This window comes from Hemiscyllium ocellatum, chromosome 3 (genome assembly GCF_020745735.1).
Source record: "Hemiscyllium ocellatum isolate sHemOce1 chromosome 3, sHemOce1.pat.X.cur, whole genome shotgun sequence".
NCBI classification, from domain to species: Eukaryota; Metazoa; Chordata; class Chondrichthyes; order Orectolobiformes; family Hemiscylliidae; genus Hemiscyllium; species Hemiscyllium ocellatum.
In genome coordinates, this window is record NC_083403.1 from 68723477 (window position 1) to 68749500 (window position 26024).

General features: G+C 38.7%; 1 protein-coding gene across 1 annotated transcript in view; it reads left to right on the forward strand.

Moving 5' to 3' along the window:
• dcbld1 (discoidin, CUB and LCCL domain containing 1) overlaps positions 1 to 25789 on the forward strand; it is a 147671-nt gene extending 121882 nt beyond the window's left edge. Inside the window, exons 10-16 of the mRNA XM_060854824.1 lie at positions 8705 to 8829; positions 9146 to 9293; positions 18656 to 18757; positions 19333 to 19420; positions 19949 to 19989; positions 23593 to 23712; positions 24159 to 25789. Coding sequence (XP_060710807.1) covers positions 8705 to 8829; positions 9146 to 9293; positions 18656 to 18757; positions 19333 to 19420; positions 19949 to 19989; positions 23593 to 23712; positions 24159 to 24640 — 1106 coding nt within the window. The 3' untranslated portion in view covers positions 24641 to 25789. The remainder of the gene's footprint in view (positions 1 to 8704; positions 8830 to 9145; positions 9294 to 18655; positions 18758 to 19332; positions 19421 to 19948; positions 19990 to 23592; positions 23713 to 24158) is intronic.
• Positions 25790 to 26024: the final 235 nt, after the last annotated feature.

Here is a 26024-nt window from a genome sequence, read left to right on the forward strand (position 1 = left end):
TTCAAATGTAGTTGATGACAAGCATGCATTTTTATTGATCACCATGAAGTAACTTTTTCATTCTAAAAGGGTGATAAATTTATGTGGAATTGTTCTAGTCATGATTCTGTTGAATGGAAGAGCAGGCTCGAGGGGCTGAATGGCCTGCTGCTGTTCCTATTTCTTATGGTGTTCTTGTCTAATAGCTGTGCTCCTAAAATTAGTGAAGAAAGATGCTGCTTACATGATTGTATAAGTACACTCACTCATATTTACCTGGTGGATCATAGCAACCAAGAGTTTCTTCAGTCTAAAACAAGTGTCCAAATTTGTTCAATGAATATTACAAATAAATTTAAAGCTTTAACGTGTCACACTGAAACAAGATTGACTGAAATCCCGTTGCCTACTATTGTAAGATTTAGCATTAACTAAAATTTAAAATAAATTCACCCTTAAAATTGTAAATACTGAAATCATAATGTTGCAAATTGAGTGAGTATAATAATATTCAAAGATCCTCATTTCAAATGTATAAATTATTAGCACTTAACCAGCATCATGAATTGATCAATTTCTGGTCCTCTCAGTATATAATAAAACTTAATACTATGGTGATTCTTAGTGGAAATCAAAAACTATAAAGCATTTGATTTGGTGTGAGGTGTGGAATTACCATAATTTTTTTAAGGCCAGGTTTGAAAGTCTTTCCCCATCCCAACCCAATGGTGAATGGATAGGCTGTGGGCATCGACATATTTGGTTTGTGCTTTTTCCATTTTGTTTTCTGATCCTCATTCCAGATCACAGATTTGCCTGAGGAAACATATCCCATAGACCATACACTCTTTCAGTCAGCACAAGGATAGTGTTCAGAAGGGTTTTAAGATTTTAACCTACTGCGAATCCTCTTGCAAGGATGCCTTCCTTGAAGAAGCTCTCTTCCTCCCTCTACAAGGATTTCAATGAGTCTCTCTCTCACTACACCCCCCAGGTCATCTCCTCTGCACAGAAACTCTTCAGCCACCTATCCCACCTCCATCGCCCCTCCCCCAAGTCCCTCCTCCCTACCTTTTATCTTAGCCTGCTTGGCTACTCTCTCTCATTCCTGATGAAGGGCTTATGCTCGAAACGTCGAATTCCCTATTCCTGAGATGCTGCCTGGCCTGCTGTGCTTTGACCAGCAACACATTTTCAGCTGTGATCTCCAGCATCTGCAGACCTCATTTTTTTACCTCTGGTAGGAACTAATGTTTATGATTTCTGAAGTGCTTTGCTGATGGTCTTGAATTAAAGAAGCAGAGTGGCCATTGGAGATCTGCTAGTGGGAAAATATGTCTCGAGGCAGTGTTAATGAAGTTCTTTCAAGTCAAAAACAAATGTATCGCAGAAGAGACCTTTTGGGTCCATCAAGTCCGCACTGGCCTATCTAATCCCACTTTCCAGCACCTGGCCCATACCTATGAATGTCATGACATTTTAAGTGCTCGACCAGGCACTTTTTAAAGGATGTGAGGTTTATGCCTCTAACTACCCTCCCCAGGTAGTGCCTCTGAGACTCCCACTATCCTGGGGGTGAAAAATGGTGTCCTCAAATCCCTTCTAAACCTCTTGGCCTTCACCTTTATAATTATGACCCCTTGTTATTTACCCTTCAACTGAGGGGAACAGCTGCTTCCTATTCACTCTCCCCTTGCCCCTCATAATCTTACAGACCTCAGTCATATCCCACCCACCCCCATCTTCTCTGCTCTCAGGAAAATACCATAAACATATCCAGCCTCTCTGGAATTAAAACATTCCATCCCAGGCAACATCCTGCTGAACCGCCTCTGTGCACTCTCCAACACAATCACATCCTTCCTTTAGTGAGGTTATCACAACTGCACACAATACTCCAGCTATGGCCTAACCAATGTTTTGTCCAGCTCCAATCTAACCTCCCTGCTCTTACAATCTTTTCCTCAATTGAAGAAAGCAAGTGTCACGTATGCCTTGGTAACCTCCTATTATTGTGTCCTCCCACCTTCTGTGGATGAGCACTCCAAGATCCTTCTGTTCTTCTGAGCTTCCTAGTACCCTGCCATTCTTTTTGTACTCCCTTGTCTTGTTATTTCATCAAAAGTGCATCACCTCCCACTTTTCAAGGTTAAATTCCATCTATTATTAATCTTTCCAGCTGATCAATCTCCTGTAACCTTCTTCCTCATTGTCAACCACCAGCAAATCCTCACTTTCATGTCATCCACAAACTTACTTATCATTACTCCATTTGCCACCGTCACATTCGCATCTTTATCATTTACTTGTCTCCAACTTCTAAGACAGTTTTGGATCCGTTTTGACAAATTACCCAGTCCTTTTACCTTTTTTTCTCAATCCCCCATGTGGGACCTTGTCAAAGACCTTGCTGAAACCTATATGATGTATCAACTACATGACCCTCATCTACACACCTGATCACCTCTTTGAAAAATTCTATCAAATTTCTGACACATGACCTCCCTCTGGCAAAGCCATGCTGACAATCCCTGATCTAACCTTGCCTGTCTAATCTCTCCTTCAGAATTTTCACTAACATTGTCCCATCACTGATGTGAGACTCACTGGTGTGGAATTCCCTGCTTTATCTCTACCACTCTTCTTGGAAAGTGGAAACCAATTAGCCGTACTGCAATTTTCTGGTACCTTCCCTGTGGGCAGAGGAATTAAACAGTTGGGTCAGAGTTCCTGCAATTCCCACCATTACCTCCCACAGCAGCCTGAGATACAATTATCCACACTTGGGAATTTGTTCATATATTCATAGAAGTGTACAGCATGGAAACAGACCCTTCGGTCCAACCTGTCCATGCCGACCAGATATCCCAGCCCAATCTAGTCCCACCTGCCAGCACCAGACCTATATCCCTCCAAACTCTTTCTATTCATATACCAATCCAAATGCCTTTTAAATATTGCAATTGTACCAGCCTCCACCACTTCCTCTGGCAGCTCATTCCATACATGTACCACCCTCTGCGTGGAAAAAGTTGCCCCGTAGGTCTCTCTTTATATCTTTCCTCTCTCACCCTAAACCTATGCCCTCTACTTCTGGACTCCCAAACACAGGGAAAAGACTTTGTCTATTTACCCTATCCATGCCCCTCATAATTTTGTGAACCCCTCTAAGGTCACCCCTCAGCCTCCGATGCTCCAGGGAAAACAGCCCCAGCCTGTTAAGCCACTCCCTATAGCTCAAATCCTCCAACCCTGGAAACATCCTTGTAAATCTTTTCTGAACCCTTTTCAAGTTTCTCAACATCTTTCCGATAGGAAGGAGACCAGAATTGCATGCAATATTCCAACAGTGGCCTAACCAATGTCCTGTACAGCCACAACATGACCTCCCAATTCCTGTACTCAATACTCTGATCAATAAAGGAAAGCATACCAAACGCCTTCTTCACTATCCTATCTATTCACTTTTAAGCCTGCCAAAAACAACACGTCCTCATACCCTGTGTCAATCTGCTCAGGAACCTCACATTTGCTCTGCTGGAATTCTGTATCTACATCTCCTTCCCCCAGACAGAAGTGAAGAAATCTCTTAAATACTCTACCAGTGTCCTCTGGCTCCACATAGAGATTGTCCACTTGGTCCCAAATACACCCACTCTTTCCTTGGCTAACCTCTTCTCCTTAATATACTTATATGCTTAGATTAGATTTGATTCCCTACAGTGTGGAAACAGGCCCTTGGCCCAAAAGTCCACACCAAAACTCCAAAGAGCAACCCACCCAGACCCATTCCCCTACATTCACCCTGACTAATGCACCTAACACTACGGGCAATTTAGCATGGCCAATTCATCTACCTGCACATGTTTGAACTGTGGGAGGAAACCAGAGCACCCGGAGGAAACCCACATAGACATGGGAGAATGTGCAAACTCCACCCAGACAGTTGCCCGAGTTGGGAATTGTACCTGGGTCCCTGTCGCTGTGAGGCAGCACTGCTGACGACTGAGCCACCATGCCGCCTTATTGGGATTGGGATCCCATGCTATTGGGATTCTTCATCATTTTACCCACCAGGGTTCTTTCATGCTCCCTCTTTGTATCCTAATTTTTTTTTTTAAAGTTCCCTCCTGAACTTGTTATACTCCACTAGGGCCTCCTCCTGAGTTGCTCTCCCTGTGCCCCATCTGCAAGCCTGCTTTTCCCTTCTAATCCTGTCCTGAATATTGTCAGGCAATCAGGCTTCTCCTGATTTGTTGCTCTACATTTCCCCCTAAAGGATCTGTTCTCTCCCCCTTTTCCTCCTTTTTGCACATTCCACACTGTGTTGCTGTAGTTTTTCCCACAACTTGGGTGTACTAATCGACTGGTCATCCTAGTTTACTCTGGCTGGATCCTGTCCAATTTAAAAAATAAAATCTGCGTTCCCCGATCCAAGACCATTTTGTGCAGATTGTCTCTGTTATTTCCATTAAAGTGTTGTGGTTGCTAAATGTTCCCTCACTGCCATCTCAACCAGCCTTCCAGCTTCATTCCCCAGAATTGGGTCCAGCTCTGCACTGGGCCTTCTATGTGTTAACATAAAAAGCTGTTCTAAATATATTTCAAGATCTCTACCTTCTCCAAGCCCTTTACATTACGACTATCTCAAATAATGTTTGGAAATTTGAAATCCCCAAATGAAATTTTGGTATTACACACCTCAATGAATTGCTCCTCTATTGCCCACTTATTGTTTGAGGATTTATAAAACAACAATAGTGTGACTGACCTTTTTTATTCTACAATTCCACCCACAAAGGTTCAGTTGAAGATCTTTAAAAGAACATCCCTGCTTACTACAGAATGAGACTCTTTAATTAATTAATAATGCAACACGTCCTCTGTCTTACTTGAAGATTACATGTGTCAATACATGCCGTTAACTCTACAGGCTTACCTATCATACTCCTAGTATTAAAATACAGGCCATCAAGTCTCATCTTACTCCATTGAGTTGCATCATGGCTGAGCTCTGTCTCTCCTAATTTCTTTACTATATTATACTGTATCCCCATTATGTTAAGCCCTATCTGTCCTCCCCTGCTGAACTAGGTTAGGGTCTTCCCAGTTATAAACCTACCCACCAGGATGTTGCTCCAATTCTGATTCAGGTGCTGACCATTTCACTTGTACACAGAAAGGGTCCCAGTGGTCAAAATATCTAAAACCCTGTCATTTGTATCAACTCCTGAGTCATGCATTCATCTGTCTTATTCTTTCATTGTTGTATCACTAACATGTGCAACTAGGAGTAATCTATAAATTACTTTGTTGTAGAATCAGGAAGAAAATGGGAGAAAACGTTCCTTCCACCATGTGAACAGCAGGGAAAACTGTTCTTTGAGAGTTGTAAACAAATAACTAAATGATTGGTCTCATAAGCAAAAGCAATTGAATTTGCTTTTTCTAGTATATATAATAGGATAAGAAGGTCTGTTACTGCTTCTGAGGGAATTGTTTCTTTTCAAACTGTTACATGAATACCATTATAAATACCAGCAAAATTTACACTTTTAGTACCATTTGGTTGAGAAACATACAGATGTACAGCACAAAAACACACCCTTTGGTCCAATTCACCCATGCCAACCAGATATCCTAAATTAATCTAGTCCCATTTTTCTGCATTTGACCAGGATCTCTCTCAACCCTTCCTATTCATTTATCCATACCTTTTAAATGTTGTAATTGTGTCAACCGCCCACCATTTTCTCTGGCAGTTTGTGATGGTGCTGCTCCTTTAACAAGGTTATGTTGTCCTTGTTTTTTTCCCCCCAGAGGGGTTGTAAAGGGGGTCTGTTATGTCTGGGAATATTTACTTGAAAATGCTTTGAAGTGTTTTTTTTAAAACACTTGTACAATGAAAGGGGAGTGGCCAGTTCTCTCATTTCAGGGTTGGGCTTGGTTTGCGTTGGTTTTAGCAAGCTATTTTGTTTGTAGCTGCTGGTCAAGTTTTAGCTGGGGACCCAGAGAAGCAGCTCCATGCTGATCCTCGCTCTCTGACATCTCTCCTGTAAGAACCTGTGTTTGATTTTACCCTTTTTTTTTGCCAAGGAGGTGTTTGCGGAGATGTTGCAAGTATTTGTAATAGCATCATTAAGTTGCGATAGAGTCGATTAAGTTTTCAGTTAGGTTAAGTTATTCTAAATTTAGTTCTCTTTTGTTCGTGTTTCATTTAGTAGTCTGTAAATAAATTCTGTTTTTGTTTAAAATTGAATGGTTGGGCCAGCTGCATCACCCCTGGAAGATCCACTTGACACCTGCTTAAAACAACGAGAAAAGTTAGGGTCTGGGCTGCCTCCTTGAAATGTTTTGAGGGAGTCTGGCCTGGTCCATAACACAGTTCATTCATACATTCACCACTCTCTATGTGAAAACATTACCCCTTAGGTCCCTTTTAAATATTTCCCCTCTCACCTTAAATCTATACCCTCTAGTTTTGGACTTCCCTACCCTGGAGAAAAGGCCTTGACTATTCACCCTATCCATGTCTCTCATGATTTTATAAACCTCTATAAGGTCTGTTTAATACTCGTAAAGTTCTGTTTATGTGATCCTGTGAAATATTGTTTAGTGAGTTTGTTGTAAGACAATAATGGAAAAACCCAAATCGCAATATCAATTTCCAGATCCAAGTAATGTAAAGCAAGTCCTGAGAGTGACAGAACTCCTTTTTTTCTCTGCAAATGCTGCCAGACCTGCTGAGTTTCTCCAGCAAAAAAAAAATTCATCTGTGAAAAATCACACCAGTTAATATTGCCATTCAATTGAATAGTTATCCTGTAAAAATGCTGCCTTAAGGAATCATCTCCTGGTCTTACACCAAGCGTTTAATGGTGGTTGAATCACATTCCAAGGTAGACTTTGTACAGTAGTGCACTGAAATAAAACCAATAACTGCGGATGTTAAAAATCTGGAACAAAAACGGAAATTGCTGGAGAAGCTCAGCTGGTCTGGCAGCACCTGTGCAGAAAAAGCAGAGTTAATGTTTCAATCCACTAACCCTTCTGTAGAACTTCTCAAAAAGTGCTGCTCTGAAGAGGGAGCACTGGATTTGAAACGTTAACTCTGCTTTCATTCCACAAATGCTACCAGACCTGCTGAGGTTCTCCACCAATTTCTGTTTTTGTTTTGTATTAAGCATAACGTGTCAGGTATGTTTGTGTTTTGTAGCAAAGATAGAAAATTCACAGTATCAGTGAAATTGCTGCTTTATTCACATGGTATTGCCATGATCATAGTAATTTGAAGCTGAGTATATGAAAGGGTCTAAATAAGTGGGAAATAAACTGAGGAAGCTGTAATGATTAATTCTGGAGAGATTTGGGCAGACAGAAGGAGAAAAATCTTTACATCCAGAGATGTGAGATTGTTGAATACACTATTGAAGAGTTATTGGAGACCATAGCAACATTTAATAAAATGAAAATTGAAAAATAAAGAATAGCTAGATAAATGCACAGAGATATCACATTGGTATCCTCATGTAGAGGATAAACACTAACACATTGGCTCAAGTAATGTCTTTCTATAGAACATAGAACACCTACAGTATGGAAACCGATCATTTGGCCCTACAAATGCACACATACTCTCCAAAGAGTATCCCTCCCAGACCCATCCACGTAACCTATAATTCTACATTTCCCATGGATAATGCACCTAACCTACACATCCCTGAACACTGTGGAAAATTTAGCATGATCAATTCACCTAACTGCACATCTTTGGACTATGGGAAGAAACCAGAGTACCAGGAGGAAACCCACACAGACACGGGGAGAATGTGCAAGCTCTACACAGAGATTAGCCTGAGGCTGGAATCGAACCTGGGATCCTGGTGCTGTGAGGCAACTGTGCTAACCACTGAGCTACCATGCTGCCCAATTGTAATTTCTTTTTAATTGACAAAGCCAACGGTTAAATAAAATCAACTATCAAATATTGCATTGTTAATGCAAGTTATCTACATTTTTATAAACTCTGACAAAACAAAAATTTTAAAACCTATGAAATGTTTCCTAAAACAAAACCAGAAAGTATATATTTGGATGAAAGGCTGTGCCTGAAACATCAGCATTTTTCCTTTCATTACAAATGTGGCCTGCCTTCGTGAATCCTTCCAGTATGTTTTTTTTAAATTCCTGAAAAGTAACTTGGAAAAAGTTTTAAGTGTGGAAGAATGTTTAATTTTCTAATGTCCTTTTTATTTGGACAATGCTTAAGAAATTAAGTATCAACCATCTCTCCCAACCTCCCATTCTAATTGCTGTGAATGTGATCTCTGCAAAAAAAAAGCTATGGTGTTAAAATACAAGTGTTAGGATTTAATTGAACTTTAGCTAAATATGGAATAGAATGAGAAGAGAATGAAGAAAATATGGCTAACATATGCTGGAGTGTTGTATGCTAATTGTATACCAAGGTCAGAATTAAATCATGGATTAGGGAAGATCAAGGATGTACTTGGTAATTAGATTATTGTAATTTGATTGGAATGTGAAGATAATCCTATATGCAATATGACTCCATTGGAAATCTTTAATAAAAACCAATGTTAAAAAGAATTTGTATTTTTCTGTCTTCTCTTTTGTGAACCATGTAGATTCACCATGAATATTTTTATAGGCAGAAATAATATTTCATGAAAGTGCTATATTTATTATTTTGTGATCTTTTCAGGAATCATAACCACAGGTTCCACACTTCCAAGCTTTCACTTTTATGTAGAAACTTATAAGGTATCCTTCAGTAAAGATGGCCAAAAATGGAAGATCTACAAAGACAGCAACAATAATGTTGGACAGGCAAGTGTGCTTAGGAAAATATATTTCCCAACAATTTGGAAATCTCAGCTGATCATAGCAGTTCAATATTTCACTGCATTTTGCTTAAACATCATCTTTTTAAAAAACACTCTTGTAAATCTATATTTGTTGTAATAGGCTATTTATTATTATTTATTATTTCTCTGTTTTCAAATATTAAATTGCTGTAAGCAATTCATTATGTTCTAAAGTTACAGCTGCCAATGTCTCATGCTTAGTGAAAATTGACTTATATTTAGGGTGTATTTAGTGCTCTTCACAAAAGAGAATAAATAAATGTTAATGTTAATTGCAGATATTTAAGGGCAATACTGATTACTATCAACTGACCCGCAATAATTTCATCCCTGCCATCTTTGCACGTTACATTCGTGTCATTCCTCAAAGCTGGAATCAAAGAATAGCCATGAAAGTGGAGTTAATAGGATGCCAGCAAATAAGATGTGAGTACATTTGGATTGAAATCAAAATATGAAGGGTGTGTTGGCATGAAATTGACTAGAGCTTTTCAACCAAATCCAATCAATGCATTTTGATGTGTAGTTTTGAAATATATTTGCACAAAATCGATGTTTTTAAATCACTTTATCTGCAATTTTTCTATTATAGTAATCAATTGTTCCGTATGAATGTTCTTTTAACTTAATCTGATGTTCATTGACCATTAGAAAGGAAGAATTTGCATTTATACAGTACTTGACTCTAAGCAGTTTAAAAGCAACTAATAGCTTCTTAGCTTTTTAGCAAAACTACAAGTTAGTTTTACATTATTAAGGATGAGAGTTTGAAATAATTATATTGAGATCAAAGTTAAGAACTGAGCATTCAGGGTCTGCGACCTTTGAAAGGACAGGCAAGATATGCATGCAATTCTGGTCTCCTTCCCATTGCAAAGATGTTGTGAAGCTTGAAAGGGTTCAGAAAATATTTACAAGGATGTTGCCAGGGTTGGAGGATTTGAGCTATTGGGATAGGTTGAATAGGCTAGGGCTGTTTTCCCTGGAGCTGAGGGGTGACCTTTATAGAGGTTTATAAAATCATAAGGGGCATGGATAGAATAAATAGACAAAGTATTTTCCCTGGGGTCAGGGAGTCCAGAACTAGAGGGCATAGGTTGAGGGTGAGAGGGGAAAGATATAAAAGAGACCTAGGGGCAACATATTCACACAGAATATGTATGGAATGAGTTGCCAGAAAAAGTGGTGGAGGCTAGTACAATTGCAACATTTAAATGCATCTGGGTATATGAATAGGAAGGGTTTAGAGGAATATGGGCCAGGTGCTGGCAGGTGGGACTAGGTTGGGTTGGAATATCTGGTTGGCATGGATGGATTGGACCAAAGGGTCTGTTTCCATGCTGTACATCTCTATGTCTCTATGGGAAGGGTGTGGGGTGGCCTTGTTTGTACAAGATGGAATTATTACTTTAGCACAAAATGATAATGGGTTAGATGATGTAGAATCCAAATGAATGGAGGTAAGAAATAACAAAGAAAAGAAGACACTGATAGGTGAAGTTTTTGATCAGTTAGCGGTAGTAGTTCTACAGGACGAAGAATAAATCAGAAGGTAATGAAGTCTTGCTAAACTGAATTGCATTAATCATGGGTGATTTTAATCATCATGTAGGTTGGAAAAATCTAATTGATAGAGGAAGCCATAAGGAAGAATTCATAAATTGCATTTGGAATAGTTTCCTAGAACAATATGTTAGGAATTCAACCATAGATCAGGTGAATTTGGATCTGGTAATGTGTACTGAGACAGGTTTTATAAATAATGTCAAAAGTAAAATATTTCCTCAGAACAGTGTTCATAGCATGGGAGAATTTAGTTTGAGAATGAGGAAGTTGGGTCAGAAACAACTGCATTATATGCTTAAATAAGGGTAGCTATGTGGGAATGCAGATACATTTCGCTGAAGTCGAATGGGAAAGGAGTTTCACAGAACAGATGATTGATGAACCTTTAGGAAAAATAGTTCATGATGCAAAGCAAGGATATATGTGAGGAGGAAGGATTCTAGGAAGAAAATACACCAGCCATGGTTAACCAGGAAAGACAAAAACAACATCAAATTGAAAGTAAAAAACATATAACAAGCAAAGATTGGTGGTAAATCAGAAGATTGGGGAATTTTTAAAAGCCAACCAGTAAGTACCAATAAAATGATGAATAAACTGAGGCAAACTAGCAAGTGATGCAAAAATGGATAATAAGAGTTTCTTCAACTAGCTAAAAAGGAAGAGAAACGCAACAGTGAACTTTGGACACTGAGTGAATGAGGCTGAGGAACTAATAATGGGGAGCCAGGAAATTGCAGAGAGGATGAACAAATATTTTTCGTCAGTCTTCACAGTTAAGCATAATAGCATTATAAATGTGTGAAGTAATGAAGGGCCTAAAAGAGGGGAAAAGAAATAAACACAATAACTATCACCAGAGAACAGGTACAATGGAAACTAATGGGTCTAAAGGCCAATACATCCCTTAGACATGATGGGTTGCATCCTGTGATTTTTTAAAGAAAATAGCTACAAAGATAGTGAATGCTTTGAAAATAATCTCCCAAGAATACTTAGCTTATGGAAACATTTCCGAGGATTAGAAGACAGCCAATGTAACTGGTTGATTGGAAAACAGTCAATCAACTGACCCACAATAATTTCATCCCTGCCATCTTTGCATGTTGCATTCCTGTCATTCCTCAAAGCTGGAATCAGAGAATAGACATGAAAGTGGAGTTAATAAGATGCCAGCAAATACAATGTGAGAACATTTGGATTGAAATCAAAATATGAAGGGTGTGTTGGCATGAAATTGACTAGATCTTTTCAACCAAATCCGATCAAAGCACTTTGATGTGTAGTTTTGAAATATGTTGGCACATAATCGATCTTTACCTGCAGTTTTTTTGTTATAGTCATTAATCCTGCTGTTTGAATGTTCTTGTGACTTAATCTGATGTTCATAGACCATTAGAAAGGAAGAATTTATATTTGTACAGTACTTAACACGAAGCAGTTTAAAGACAAATAAAGCTTGCCTATTATTCGAATAGGCAATGTTTGAATTGCCTATTCAAAAAGGGAGGGAGACAATAAACTATAGGCCAGCTTAACATCTTTTGTTGGGAAAATGTTAGTTATCTATTATAAAGGATGTAGTAACAGAGCATTCAGAAAGCCAAAATATAATCGAGCAAAGTCAGTATGGGTTCACGAAGAGGAAATTTTGTCTTAAAAATGTATTAAAATTCTTTGAGGATGTAACAAGCAGGGTAGATAAAGGAGTAACCAGGAGTTGAAATATATTTGCATTTCCAAAGGGCATTTGACAAAGTACTGCTCATAAGGCAACTTAATTGGATAAGAGTTTATGGCATTGGGGATAGTACATTAGCATAGATGGAGGATTGGCATACTAATAGAAGATAGGTAGAAGAGCTGGATATTGTTTAAATGGGGAAATACTGCAGAAAGCTGCAGTAAAGGAATCTGAGGTCCTCATGCATAATTCACAAAAAGCTAACATCCAAGTTCTGCAGGTAACCAGGAAAGCAAATGAAATGCAGTATAAAAATAGAGAGATCTTGCTCAAACCATACCAGGTGCGAATCAGATGCTACAGTATTGGGAACAGTTCTGTCCCCTCATTCTAAGAAAAGACATACTGTCATTTGAAGCAACCAAAGATTGATTGATAGATTGATCCTGAGTATGGAGTAGGCCATTCAGCCCATTGAACCTGTTCTGACATTATATAAAGATCCTGTCTGATTTGTTACCGAACTCAGTAGACCTACCTTTGGCCCATATCCCTTAAAACCTGTGCATAGCAAAAAATTATCGATCTTAGATTTAAAACTAACAATTGTTCTAACATCAACTGCCACTTGTGAAAGAGAGTTCCAAAACTCTACCAGACTTTGTGTGCTAAAGTGCTTCCAAATATCTCTTCTGAACAGTCTAGCCATAATTTTCAGACTATGTCCCCTAGTTCTACAATCTCCAACCAGTCAAAATAGTTTATCTTTACCTATCCTGTATTTTCCTATTAATATCTTGAAGACTTTAATCAAACCACCCCATAACCTTCTAAATTCTAGAAAAATATATCCTTCCTAAGATACGGTGTCCAAATTGGCTCTCAATATTCCAGCTGGGGTTTAACCAGGTTTTGTATAACTGCAGCATAACGTTTGCATCCTTATACCCCATCGTTCAAATATAAAGGCCAATATTCCATTAACTTTCTTGATTAGTATTTGCACTTGTTTATGACATTTTAAAGATCTGTGTGTCTAAACAACCAAGTCTCTTTAGCATTAACTTCATTCCATCTAGACAGAACGCTAATCTGTCATGTTTGCGGTCCAAAAATGATATCCTCACACTTGCTCACATTAAATTCCACCTGTCACAATTTTGCCTGTTCATCTCGTCTATTAATATCCCTTTTTATAATTTTGTGCTATCATACACATTGTGCTATCTACTATGCTGCCTAACATTATATCAAAATCAGTTACCAAAATTATTAATAAATAATGTGAATAGTTGAGGTCCTCACACAGATCCTTATTGGTTACATCCTGCCAATCTGAGTACACACCCATCATTCCTAGTTTCTGCTGCCTACCAGTTTCCCAGTTGTGTCTGTTCCAGCTATGTAATTTTCCCTCAAATGCATGGGCTGCTACCTTAGTTATGTGGGACTTTATTAAATGCCTTTATTAAAGTCCATATAAACAACAATCAAATACATTCATTTAACCACTACCTCGGTCACCTCTTCAAAAAATGCAATAAAGATTGTCAAATATTGCTGACCTGCCACTTTTAAGAACTTTAATTTCACACATCCTGATGCAGTTTAAAAGTGTCATTGCTTATTAAGTAACATCGAAATATTTTGTAAAGCAGCCAAAACGGGCAGCCAATATTCACCCAAGCTCCTATAAGTGATCAAATGTGGAGTAGAGAGAAGCGTATTGGCCCAAATAGTATTATGGCTTGCTAACAGGAAATGGGTCTTTTTCACATTGGCAAGATGTAATGAGTGGTGCCGGGACCTCAACTGTTTAAAATTTATATAACTGACTTAGAGGAAGAGATGGTTGCTAAGTTCTATTGCTGACAATATTAAGATGGGTAGGAAAGTAAATTGTGAAAAGGTTTAAAAATATATAGGGCTTTAGTGAGTGGGCAAAGGTATGGCAAATTCAGTATGGTGTGGAAAATGTGAAGTTGTCTGTTTTAGGAGGAAGAATAAAACTGAAACATATAATCTAATTGGTGAGAAATTGCAGAGTTTTGAGATGCAGAGGGATTTAGGTGTCCTCATACATGAATCACAAAAGATTTGTATATAGGTGCAGCAAATAATTAGAAAAATGAATAGAATGTTATGGGCGGCATAGTACAGACCACTGTTGCCTCACAGCGCCAGAAACCCGGGTTCGATTCCCGCCTCAGGCGACTGACTGTTTGGAGTTTGCATTCTCCCTGTGTCTGCGTGGGTTTCCTCCCACAGTCCAAAAATGTGCAGGTGAGGTGAATTGGCCATGCCAAATTGCCCATAGTGTTAGGTGAAGGGATAAAATGTAGGGGAATGGGTCTGGGTGAGTTGCGCTTCGGTGGGTCGGTGTGGACTTGTTGGGCCAAAGGGCCTGTTTCCACACTGTAAGTAATCTAATCTAATCACTTATTGTGAAAGACATTGAATACAAAAGTAGAGAGTTATATTTCCGTTATACAAATAACTTGTGAGACCACATCTAAAATGTTGTGCATGGTATTGGTCAACTTAAGGAAGGATGTAAGTACTTTTGAAGCGGTTCAGACAAAATTTAGTAGATTTTTTTTTTTTAGATTAGATTAGATTACTTACAGTGTGGAAACAGGCCCTTCGGCCCAACAAGTCCACACCGACCCGCCGAAGCGCAACCCACCCATACCCCTACATATACCCCTTACCTAACACTACGGGCAATTTAGCATGGCCAATTCACCTGACCCGCACATCTTTGGACTGTGGGAGGAAACCGGAGCACCCGGAGGAAACCCATGCAGACACGGGGAGAACGTGCAAACTCCACACAGTCAGTCGCCTGAGGCGGGAATTGAACCCAGGTCCCTGGCGCTGTGAGGCAGCAGTGCTAACCACTGTGCCACCGTGCCGCCCTTAATCTAGACTAATCCCTAGAATTATTAGGTTATTCCTATGGGAAAAAGTTTATTTTATTAATTCATTAGCTGAGCCAGCATTTATTGTCAATCCCTAGTTAGAATTGAGAAGGTGATGGTGAGTTGCCATCTTGAACTATTGCAGTCCAAATATTGTAGATTGACCCATAATGCTGTTGGGGTGTTCCAGGATTTTGACCCAACATCCCAGAATGAATGGCAATTTATTTCTAAGACAGGAGAATGAGTAGCTTAGACGGGAACTTGCAGGTGATGATATTCTCATGTGTCTACTTTCTTTGTCTTTCTAGATGGTAATGGTCAGGAGTTTGGAAGGTGCTGTCTGAGGAGCTATGGTGAATTTTTGCAGTGCGTCTTGTAGGTAGTACAGACCACTGCTACTGAGCATATCTGGTGGAGGGAGTGAATGTATATAGAAGTTGCACCAATCAAGAGTGTTGCTTTATCCTGGATAATTTCAATCTTCATGCATGTTGTTGGAACTGTACTTATCCAGGCAAGAGGGCAGCATTCCATTCCACTCCTTTGTAAATGGTGGACAGGTTTCAGGGAATCAAGAAGTGAATTATTCGCAACAGGGTTCACAGCCTCTGCCCTGCTTTTATAACCACTGTATTTATATGAATAGTCCACTTCACCTTCTAGTAAATTGTAAACCCCTCCCCCAACTTTATAGTAAGGGATACAGTGATTTTATTGCCATTGAATGTCAAGGCCTAGAGCTAGGTCCTTTCAGAGATGGTTATTAGAGTCATAGACATGTACAGCATGAAACAGACCCTTTAGTCCAACTCATTCATACCAACCAGCTAGCCTAAATTAATCTAGAGTCATTTGCCTGCACTTTGACCACATCCTTCTAAACCCTTGCTATTCATATACCCATCCAGGTGCCTTTTAAATGTTGTACTTGTACCAGCCTCCACCACTTCCTCTGGCCACTCATTCTATACTTGCATCACCCTCTGTATGAAACAGTTGCTCCTTAGGTCCCTTTTAAATTTTTCCTCTCACCCTATACCTATGCCTTCTAGTTCTAAACTCCCCCACCCCAGGGAAAAGAACTGATATTTGTATGGCCATTTGTCGGCCCAAACCTGGATATTATCTAGGTGTTGCTGCATTTGGATAGGCTAAGCTTATTTCCGTTGGCGTTTAGAAGAGTGAAAGGTAACTTGATTGAAACAAGACTGATTCTATGAAGAGGATTTTCCTTGTGAGACTGATTGTCACAAATCAGGTATTGGACACTCAAAGCAGAAATTGGGCAAATGTTTTTTTTTCTAAGGGTTGGAACCCTCTTCCTGAAAGCAGAGGCCTTGAATACTTTTATATATTTTTAAGATAAAAGTAGATAGATTTTTGGGGTGGGCTCCTGAGCGGGGAATTCAAGTCCGGGGAAGGAGAGGTTACCTTCCACTTCATAGAGTCCCGACAGTGTGCTCTATGTGGCCACTTAGCCCACTGAACCTATACCAACCCTCCCAAAAGCATCCCACCCAGATCCACCTCATTCCCTGTTACACTACATTTCCCATGGCTAATCCACTTAACCTGCACATCCCTGTGGGAAATTTAGCATGGTCCATCCAACTAACCTTCAAATCTTTGGACTGAGGGAGGAAACTGGAGCACCTGGAGGAAAACCACGAAGACACAGGGAGAATATGCAAACTCCGCAAAGACAGTCACCCAAGGGTGGAATCAAACCCATGTCCCTGGCACCATGAGGCACTGGGCTGCTGTTCTGCCTATCATTAAGTCTCATTAGGTTATTAAGCGTCATTAGATTTCGAATTCCAGATTTTTTAAAAACATTATTCAAATTCCACCATCTGCCATGACAGGATTTGAACCCTGGTCCTCCGATGAAGGTGGTGCAGTGGATAGTGTCTGCATGGATTTTAGTAAGGCTTTGAACAAGATCAGTTGCAGATATGGGTGGAAAAATAGCAAATGGAGTTTAATCCAAGTAACTGAGGTTCTGCGTTTTGGGAGATCAAATGTTAAGGAAAAGTACACAGTTAATGGTAGCACCCTGAACAGCATTAACATATAGAAGGATCTTGGGGTTAAAATCCATAGCTCCCTGAAAGTTAGAGTGGTAAAGAAGGCATATGGCAAGCTTGCCTTTATTGGTCGGGGAACTGAGTACAAGAGTCAGGATGCCATTTTCCAGCTTTATAAGACTTTGGTCACCCCATTACCAGAAGGATGTGAAGGCTTTGGAGAAGGTGCAGAACAGGTTACCACGATGCTGCCTGATTTAGAGGGTATGAACTTTAAGAAAAACTCAGGTTGCTTTCTCTGGAGCAGTAGAGACTGAGGGGAGTCTTGATTGAAATCTATAAAATTATGAGGTACATTGATAAGGTTGACAGTCAGAATTTTTTTCCCAGAGTTGAGATGTATAATGCTAGGGGCATGAATTTAATTACGAGGGGGAAAAGTTCGAATGAGATGTGAAAGGCAAGTTTTTATTTCAGAGTAGCAGGAATCTGGAATGCACTACCTGGGTGGTGGTGGTAGAGACAAGATACAAATAGGAGCATTTAAGCCCATGATAAGCACATGAATATGCAAGGAATGAAGGGATATGGACCAAGGGCAGGCAGAAGGAATTAGTTTAATTAGACTTCAGGCTCAGCACAACATCGTGGGCCTGTTCCTGTGCTGCACTGTTCTATGTTCTAACACTACAGAGACTCAGAATTAATAGTCTAGTGATAATAGCAGTATGCCATTGCCTCACCATCTTTCCTCCATTTCTCCCCACCCCCATCATGTTTTTCCTCTTCATTCCCTTGTACTCTCATACCCTTTCTCTCCCCTTCAAGCCTCCCATGTTTCTCCCATGCACCTTGTGCACTTTCAATTCTTACTGTTATTCTCCACCTTCATTCTTATGTACCACCAGGGTCCAAATATTCCCTATCCTTGCTTCAACCAAATACCAAATTTAGCCTTGACATTCCACGCACAGCGATGCTGAGCATCAGCTAGTAACGTTTCTTCAAAAGTGTTCTGTTGATAAAAATTAATTGGATATCAACCATGTCAATATTTCTGTTCAATTTTTAATTAATAGTATTTATTCACCCCAAATCCATGCATTCATAACATTAATGGTGGATTAGTCTATTTGTTTAAATTATCAGATATCAGTGCGCATTCAGTGTTCCAATGTTAATATTACATAAGATAATACTGCTGGAATTCCAACCCTTCTTTGAAAACAAGACCGTTGAATCATAAATGCAGCTGAGAAAGGAGGAGATTGGGGAAATGAATGAATAGCGTCATCAAAAAGAAGCAAAATAAAATGAAAAATGTAGGGAAGATGGTGAATTATCTTTATCAAACATGTGCTCTTAGTATTAATGAGCAGAGGAAAGATCTAGCTAAAGTTAAAATATCACTATCACTTACATGTTTACCTGTTATCTCTGTGTAATGGATATGTGGGTTTTTCCACCTGAACACCACAGATGTGAGGTAACCCTTGCAAGGAAACATGATCTGCATTTGCTAACTGAGAATTGATGTAATTAAGTTTGTGTAATTTTAATAAGACAAATTGTTTTGCATTTTTCTAGCAATTACAGGTAATAAACAAAAACCTACTCATCCTATTGACATACAGGACAAAGAAAATGTGAACAGTACAGATCGTGTAATTACAAAAGATATAAATTGTGGTAAGATGTTAGTATAATCTCTTTCTTCGCTTATTTTAGTCAGGTTAAACAACTGATTGTCAGGGCTTTGTGCCTGAATTGGTGAGCTTGTAACATAAATACATGGATGTTATATAAGATTTTTTTTCTGTTAAAATTAAAGTTTGAAGTTCTGAAACTCGGCCAGGGTTCTCCCGGTCTACTGCAAAAATGCCAGCAGGTGACCATAGAACTCTAAGAGAAGGTGTATAAGTGGATGTTGTCATATTTCCCTGGCTGTATTAAGGATATTTCATCAGAGTTATGGATGGATAAACTGATAGAACGTTAACCAACTTCCAGGGATCAGTGCTCATCTTATTGTCAGTTCAGCTAAAAATGGACCATTTCAGAGATTTTAAATTTATTGACAAATGAGCATTTGATTCAGTCAGAAATTTTCTGCTATGAAGATTTGGTTTCTGATTTTCTGATGCTTTTTGCTTTGATAAGATAATTGTTTTGTGTGAAACCATAATTCTTGAGAAAAATGCTGCGACCATTAGATCCAGGAAGGAATTATATGATTTACCTATTTTTCTTCTCTCCCCGTTCAGGAATATTACTCATAGCCATTGTGGTTCCGTTTGTACTTCTTGTAGTACTTACAATATTGGGAATTTACACTTTCAAGAGTTTAAAAAAGTAAGTTAATAATATTAGGAATTTACATTATCGAGAGTTTAAGAAAGTAACTGACTGCAAAGTTTAACCAGTATTTTCCATAACTTCATAAATTGACTGAAGGAGAATAGTTTACAATGAGCATATAATTCATGTTTTATTAAATATTCTTTTACACATGCCAAATAAGAATTTCAAGTCTGAATTTTCTCACTACCGTTCACTTTTTCTACTCCTTATCCCAGTCCCCAATGAAACAATTTTAATGTTTTCTTCCATAGTGTATTATATTTACTACAGGAATGTTAATTTAGAAAATCTTTTTTAGTTAAGATCATGAGGAGAACATGTTGCTTTTTTTTAAAGTCTAGGCAGATCTTTGGTCTAGATCTGTTTCTTTTGCAGGATGATAAAGTCACAAATACTTGGCCGATATTATTTCTCCAGTTACGCATTCTACAAAGTAGTCTTGGAGACTGTTTCTTGTCATGTAAAAATCAGTTGTTGTTCTATTTTGTTGTAATTTTAAGAGTTGCTATTACCTTGCAGAAGGAAGACACAAGATACTGGCACCTTTGGTCAAAAAACAGGTTAGGAAGAACTAAATACATTGATATTGGACTTGCATTTCTCAATGAACTTTATGGCCAACAAAATAATTTTACAGTGTGGGCATTGGATTGGAGAATTGTAGACGTTAATGCTCTTGTTTAAAACAAGAAGTATAAGGGACATGGCCAGCATTTACAGAGAAGCTAGTTCACCTTCAGCAGTGGGGAAGCTTCTAGAAACAAAAATTTGAAATGGAATTAATAGTCATATGCAATTTGAAAGGGAGAAAACTGTAGCTAAGACTGGTATTTTAAACCTAAATAAGAACAACTGTGTGGGTTAAAAGCTCATCTGGCTGAAATGAACAGGGATATTAGCCTCAGGGATAGATCAATAAAGACACACTGACAGATTTTTAAGGTGGGTATTTTAAACTACTCAGAATGAATATATTCCTTAAGGACCCATCAACTAAAGAAGTTAATGCATAAATTTTAAGAAAAAAAAATTGCAAATCTGAGTGGCAGGTCAGATGTTCAGTCGAAATATTTTTTAAATGATTTAAAGGTTAAGGAGGATCAACTAAGAGTATGCAGGAAAGTGATCCTGGGATGTAAAAACAGCAGGAATTTCTACAGATATTTAAAATGTAAGAGAGTAAGTAAAGTGGGTGTTGGGCCTCTAAAGAGCACGAGGGAATGAGGAGTTAACAGTATACAGTGGAGAAATGGGAATGATTGGAAGGATGTGACGAGAGGAATCTCACAGGGGTCTGTGCTGGGCCTTTATTTCTTATGATTTACAACAATCACTTAACGGAAAGGGGCCATGTCATGGTAGCTAAACTTCCTGCTCCTTGAATGCTGCCTGAACTGCTGGTTTTTTCCAGCACCACTCTCTAATCTAGAATCCAGCATCTGCAGTCCTTGTTTTTACCTAGCTAAAATTTGCGGACAACACCAAGATAGGTAGGATAGTATATTGTGATGCAGACATAAGGAATTTGCAGACAAATATAGATAGTTTGAGCGAGTGATCAAAACTCTAATAAATGAAGGATAAATGTGGGAAAATGTGAAGTAGTTCACCTCAGCAGGAAGAATAAGTAAGGAGAGAATGACTAAAATGGAGGACAATTGCAGAATTCCAAGCTGTACAGGGAGTTAGGGGTTATGCATGAATTATAAAATGTTATTTTGCAGGTATAGCCTGTAGTCAAGAAAACTAAATAGATGCTATCTTTCATTATGAGAGAAATTGGCCATAAATCAGATGTTCATCGCAAAGAAAAGAAACATTATCCAGGGAGGGATTAGACAGCCATGCCTGACAAAGGAAATCAGGAAATGTGTCAAATAAAAAGAGAGAGCCTATAAACTGGCCAAGAGCACTGGGAAATCAGAAGATTGGGAAGACTACAAAAACAAACAGAGGATAACAGAGAGAAATAGAGAACGAAAGGATCAAATATGAAGGTAAGCTAGCCAGTAATATTAGAAATGACAGTAAAAGTTTATTTCGATACATAAGAAACAAACAAGAGGCAAAAGTAGACATTGGACCACTCCAAATTGCTGCTGGAAGGCTAGTGCTGGGAGATAAGGAAGTAGCTGAAGACTTAATAAGTACTTTATGTCAGTCTTCATAGTGAAGACATGAGTAATATCCCAACAATTGAGGAGAGTCAGGGAGCAGAGTTGAGTATGGTAGCTGTTACAAAAGAGAAAGTGCTAGAAAAGCTAAAAGGTCTAAAAATCGATAAACCTCCTGGCCCCAATACGTTACATCCTAGAGCTCTGAGGAAAGTGGCTGAGGGAATAGCAGAGGCGCTGACTGTGATCTTCCAAAAATCACTGGAGTCAAGGAAAGTTGCAGATGATTGGAAAATTGCTGTTGTAACCCTCTTGTTCACGAAAGGGTCAAGACAAAAGATGGAAAATTATAGACTGATTAGCCTTACCTCAGTTGTAGGTAAAATTCTAGAATCCTTCATTAAGGACGAGATTTCTAAATTCTTGAAAGTGCAGAATCTGATTAGAACAAGTCAGCATGGATTTAGTAAGGGGAGGTCATGTCTGACAAACCTGTTAGAACTCTTTGAAGAGGTAACAAATAGGTTAGACCAGGGAAACCTAGTGGATTTTATCTACCTAGACTTCTAAAAGGCCTTTGATACGGTGCCTCACGGGAGGCTGCCCATAGTGTTCAGGGGAGCTACTGACCTGGATTGGGGATTGCCTATCTGACAGAAGGTGGAGAGTTGGGATAAAAGTTTCTTTTTTGGAATGGCAGCCGGTGACAAGTGGAGTTCCACGGGGTACATTGTTGCGGCTGCAGCTGTTCACTTTATATTATTAATGATCTGGCTGAAGGGACAGGGGGCATTCTGGCAACGTTTGCCGATGATACGAAGTTAGGCCAGACAGGCAGATAGTACTGAGGAAGTGGGGAGGTTGCAGAAAGATTTAGACAGTTTAGGAGAGTGGTCCAGGAAATGATTGATGAAATTCAGTATTAGAAAGTGTGAGGTCTTGCACTTTGGAAAAAAGAATACAGGCATGGACTATTTTTTTAAACGGCGAGAAAATTCATAAAGCCAAACTACAAAAGGATCTGGGAGTGCTAATACAGGATTGTCTGAAGTTGTTTTGCAGGTTGAGTCCATGATTAAGAAAGCAAATGTAATGTTGTCATTTATCTCAAGAGGATTGAACTATAAAAGCAGCAATGTGTTTCTGAGACTTTATAAAGCTCAAGTTAGGCTCAATTTAAAATATTGTGTCCAACGTTAGGCCCCACACCTCAGAAAGGACATACCGGCACTGGAACGTGTCCAGTGGAGATGCACACAGGTGATCCCTGGAATGGTAGGCCTAACATATGGTGATCGGCTGAGGATTCTGGTATTGTATTCATTAGAGTTTAGAAGGTTGAGGGGAGATCTAATAGAAACTTACAAGACAATGCATGGCTTAGAAAGGGTGGATACTGGGAAGTTGTTTCCTCCAGACGGGGAGACTAGGACCGTGGGCACAGCCTTAGAATTAGAGGGGGTCAATTTAGAACAGAAAAGAGGAGACATTTCTTCAACCAGAGAGTGGTGGGCCTGTGGAATTCATTGCCACAGAGCACAGTGGAGGCTGGGACATTGGGTGTCTTCAAGGCAGAGATTGATAAATTCTTGATCTGGCAAGGAATTAAAGGCTATGGGGAGAGTGCGGGTAAATGGAATTGAAAGGCCCATCAACCATGATTAAATGGCAGAGTGGACTCGATGGGCCAAATAGCCTTGCTTCCACTCCTATGTCTTATGGTCTTATAAATTAAGGATGGTATGCTTTAGTATACAGGGCATTGGTGGGACTGTACATTATCAGGATCAATAGTCCAGCAATAATACACTAGGCCATCGCCTCCCTTCCTTTCTTTTTTCCATTCTCCCCTCCCCTACCATGTTTCCATGAGTTACTCACAACCTATGCCTCTTTCTTTGGAGCTGCTATGTTTGTAGATCCAGTACTTGATCATGGAATCTTTGAGTCAATGTCACAAGTCAATGATTTGCTTCTCTATCAATCAATATTTTCAAATATTCATTCACTTAAAATGAATTGAAACAATATTCATATTATTTAACGCAGCTTGCTGGAAACAATTCAAACAGTCTTTCAAAAGACCCCAGTCAACTGAGTTTACCATTAACTACAGCCATGAAAAGGAGATCTTGCAGAAACTTGACATTGTCAGGAGTGACTCATCAGGTAAAAGGAACTATTGTGAACTTAGACACCCTGAAAGCCTATTTATTTAAGTTTGTGCAGGTACACTTCCTCAAAACTGGCAGCCTCAAGACTGGATTTTTAAAAAAACTAGAAAAAGAAACTAATCACATGCCCAGTGTGGATAGGCAAAAAAATGCTAGCACAGTCAGTGAAGCCCACATCCTTAAACTGATAAAACCAAAGTAAACTTATGCATTTTTTACTGGCTGCATGCTGAAACCCAAGTACTTATAATACTTTTGAGATCGCAATTGCTTATACAATGTACAGAATTCCTTTCTTGGCAAGTCCCATAAACAATAACCATTAAAACAGCTCTAAAATCTATTTGTGTATTAAGGCTGAGAAATGTTGTCTTACAGTGTGGAATAGTATGGAGGAGTGAAATTATGCACTAAGTGTTTGATTTGGCCTTTGTTTTGAAGATTACCAGCTCTCCGTGATGTTTGGAACAGTAAGAGTGGCGAGAAAAGGCTCCACCTTTAAACCAATCGACACAGACGATAATGATGGAACTGGTGGAACAGATTCAATGTGCCATTATGTCATCCCACTTATTGAAAACCAACATGAATATGCAGAACCTTTAACTAATCAGGAACCAGTATATGCAACCCCAATTGTTGACAAAGTGCAACACCTCAGTTCTTCTACAAGAAAGAATCAATGCTCAAAAGAAGCTTCCTATAATGTGCCAGTAACATCTTTAACAAAACCACCTTTGTCTTCTCAAGTGACTGATTTTCACATTGAACCCAACATTCCTAACGGTAATGGACTACACCCTTGTAGTGTATTTTATAAAATACCACAAGGTGTTACTAATTATTCAAAGAATGGCAAAGCAGAATATGATCAGCCAGCAAGTAACAGCACTCCAAGTGTTGGCAGATTTTGTGGTAATTGAAATTTTCACTATTGTCAGTGAAACGAATCTGGCATCCCTAAAGAAATCGCTAAAGCTGTGAACTGATAATTCAAGACTTTACTTGTCGTTGCAAAACAACAATAAACTGCAAGCATATCACCAAAGTGGAACATATGAGTAAGCTGTAGCAGTTTCATGCCACACCTGGTATCAGTCTCTCAGATCCACCATTGTTAGAATGAAATTCTATTTTCTGTCAATATGTAAATTTAGTATATATTAGTAAAAAAGGAGATGTTTCAAAAGAGAAACTGTTCGAAGTTGCACCTGTTTATTATATCCCATGCCTTAATTGGTATAAATATGCTGCTAAAAATACAATGTGCAATTTGATTTATGAGATGCTGTTAATGTGGAGATTGGTTACATGCTTTTGCTTATTCATAGTAAATTTTTATATGTGCATATTTTCCAATTCTCAGCACTGCAATATAGGGATTTTAACTTTTAAGCAATGGAAATAGACAGAAAATTTAATTCAGTTTTTTGCTGTTAAAGAATGAACTATTATTATGAGAAACCTTTCCTTATTGTATGCAAGTTTTTGTTTCAATTTATTATTGGTAACTGGAAAGAGTTTTTAATGTTTTTTTCTCATATTGTGTATGCTAATATAGTTCATTGTAATAGTTTGTTGCTGGCTCATTCGATGACCTATGGAAGTTGGCTGTAATTTTTTATTTAATAGCCAATAGTTCAATACCAACCACTGTATATAGTATTCTTACCATATTGTATTGTTCAACTTGACAGGCTTCATTTTAACTTCCTCAAGATAACAGCTGTTTCACAAAACAAATCTAGCCAATGTGAAAATTAGTTTTGTTTCAGGTTTAACCTAGTTTAGCCTAACATTGTTGGACTCTGCCTTTAAATGGTTATTCACTATTGTGATGTCATTCTATAACAGTGCCAAAGGTGCTGGAAAATGTGGTTATAATTAAGTTAGAAATCACACAACACCAGGTTATAGTCCAACATGTTTAATTGGAAGCACACGAGCTTTCGGAGCGTTGCTCCTTCATCAGGTGGTAGTGGAGGGCTCAATCCTAACACACAGAATTTATAGCAAAAAGTTACAATGTGATGTAACTGAAATTATACATTAAAAAATTGATTGTCTGTTAAGCCTTTCATCTGTTAATTTTTTCATATGTAAATCACAAAACCTTTTTTTAAGAAGTTGCATTCTCCGGTTAGCTGTTAACAACGGTGTTAGCTAGATAATACATTGAAGGTGTTGGCCCCCTGTGGTCTCTGCCTATGCTATGAAGTTTAGATTGATTCTAATTTAAAAAGTGAGATAACGGAGTTTTACATGAATTCATGTAGTTTTTGAGCAAAGTACAATGTAACCCTGCAA